The sequence below is a fragment of the Orycteropus afer genome, unplaced genomic scaffold, assembly GCF_000298275.1.
Source record: "Orycteropus afer afer isolate SDZICR_OR568_19922 unplaced genomic scaffold, OryAfe1.0 scaffold00250, whole genome shotgun sequence".
Taxonomy (NCBI): Eukaryota; Metazoa; Chordata; class Mammalia; order Tubulidentata; family Orycteropodidae; genus Orycteropus; species Orycteropus afer.
The window spans coordinates 2,401,456-2,402,719 of NW_006921837.1; the positions used below are offsets into that span (position 1 = coordinate 2,401,456).

At 35.9% G+C, this 1,264-nt stretch overlaps 1 protein-coding gene across 1 annotated transcript in view; it reads left to right on the plus strand.

Moving 5' to 3' along the window:
* ANO10 (anoctamin 10) overlaps nucleotides 1-1,264 on the plus strand; it is a 249,146-nt gene that overhangs the window by 61,705 nt on the left and 186,177 nt on the right. The window contains exon 8 of the mRNA XM_007949704.2: nucleotides 777-968. Coding sequence (XP_007947895.2) covers nucleotides 777-968 — 192 coding nt within the window. The remainder of the gene's footprint in view (nucleotides 1-776; nucleotides 969-1,264) is intronic.

The window sequence follows — 1,264 nt, forward strand, 5'->3', positions numbered from 1 at the left end:
ATGAGACAGTCTGCTTCTGTAAAAATTTACGCCTTGGAAACTCAATGGGATTTGCTATGAGTCAGAATCAACTTGATGGCAGTGAGTTTGAGTTCTTTTGAAACTGCAAGGATAGATGCAAAGCTCATTGTTCTTACTGAGATTCAGTTGTTTTTCTTGACTAAATGCTCTCCAGGTTGCTTCAAGTCTTTGTTTAATTTCTAGAAGACAGAATTGATTAGGATAATTTTGTCATGTATTTTTTGTTCATTGCTATTTTGGAGGTGTGAACTTTTGGAGGTTCTTAATTGGCCATTTTCTGTGCTGTTAGTACCATCAGTTTTTTAATGGAGGGTCAGAGACTGAGACTCTGCGATGCTCATGATATGAAGAGGGGGTATCATATAAGCTCTCTCACAGTGATGCTGGATCATTTCTGTTCACTTCAATAACAGATATCTGTAGCTTTGTTGTAGTTGATATTAGAAAAAGTGTAATGATTGATAGATGTAATACAATGAAATGAGCAGCTAAATCATTTTCATTCTTAAGTTTCAGGGATTTATTTATAAATTTACCTTTGAATTTATAAGTAAATTATTTGTATTTACTTTATATAGTAAATGTTATAAAAATTTATTATTTTTTTGTAGTTTCAAGGAAAAGAAATTGGGAGAAACTCTGATGTTTGGTGAACTCTTGGAGGTCAATGCCTTGGATAATATTTCAAAAGGTTGTTCCTATCATATATGATATTAAAACAATGCCTGTTTTGTTCTTGTGGTTTATTTTTTCAGGGCACCTTTGATGATTATTTGGAACTATTCCTGCAATTTGGTTATGTGAGCCTTTTCTCCTGTGTTTATCCATTAGCAGCTGCCTTTGCTGTGTTAAATAACTTCACTGAAGTCAACTCAGATGCCTTAAAAATGTGCAGGGTCTTCAAACGTCCATTCTCAGAACCTTCTGCCAATATTGGTGTATGGCAGGTAATTATGTGAGAAGAAAATTATTCTCTTTTTTAAAATAATTAATAATAATAACAATAAAATGTGGCAGTATGATTTAATTACCAGGGGTGGGGTGAGGCTTGAAGAGAGATTTGGGAAAATTGGTTCCTTCCTCTGTCATGAACCAGCTGTGTGACCTCAGCTAATTTTCTCTGTTGTTGTTGTTGCTGTTATGTGCCGTCGAGTCGGCCCCAACTCATAGCGACCCCTCCTTGGGTTTCCGAGGCAGTATCACTATGGAAGTAGGATTGCCCAACCTTCCTTCCGAGGAGTGG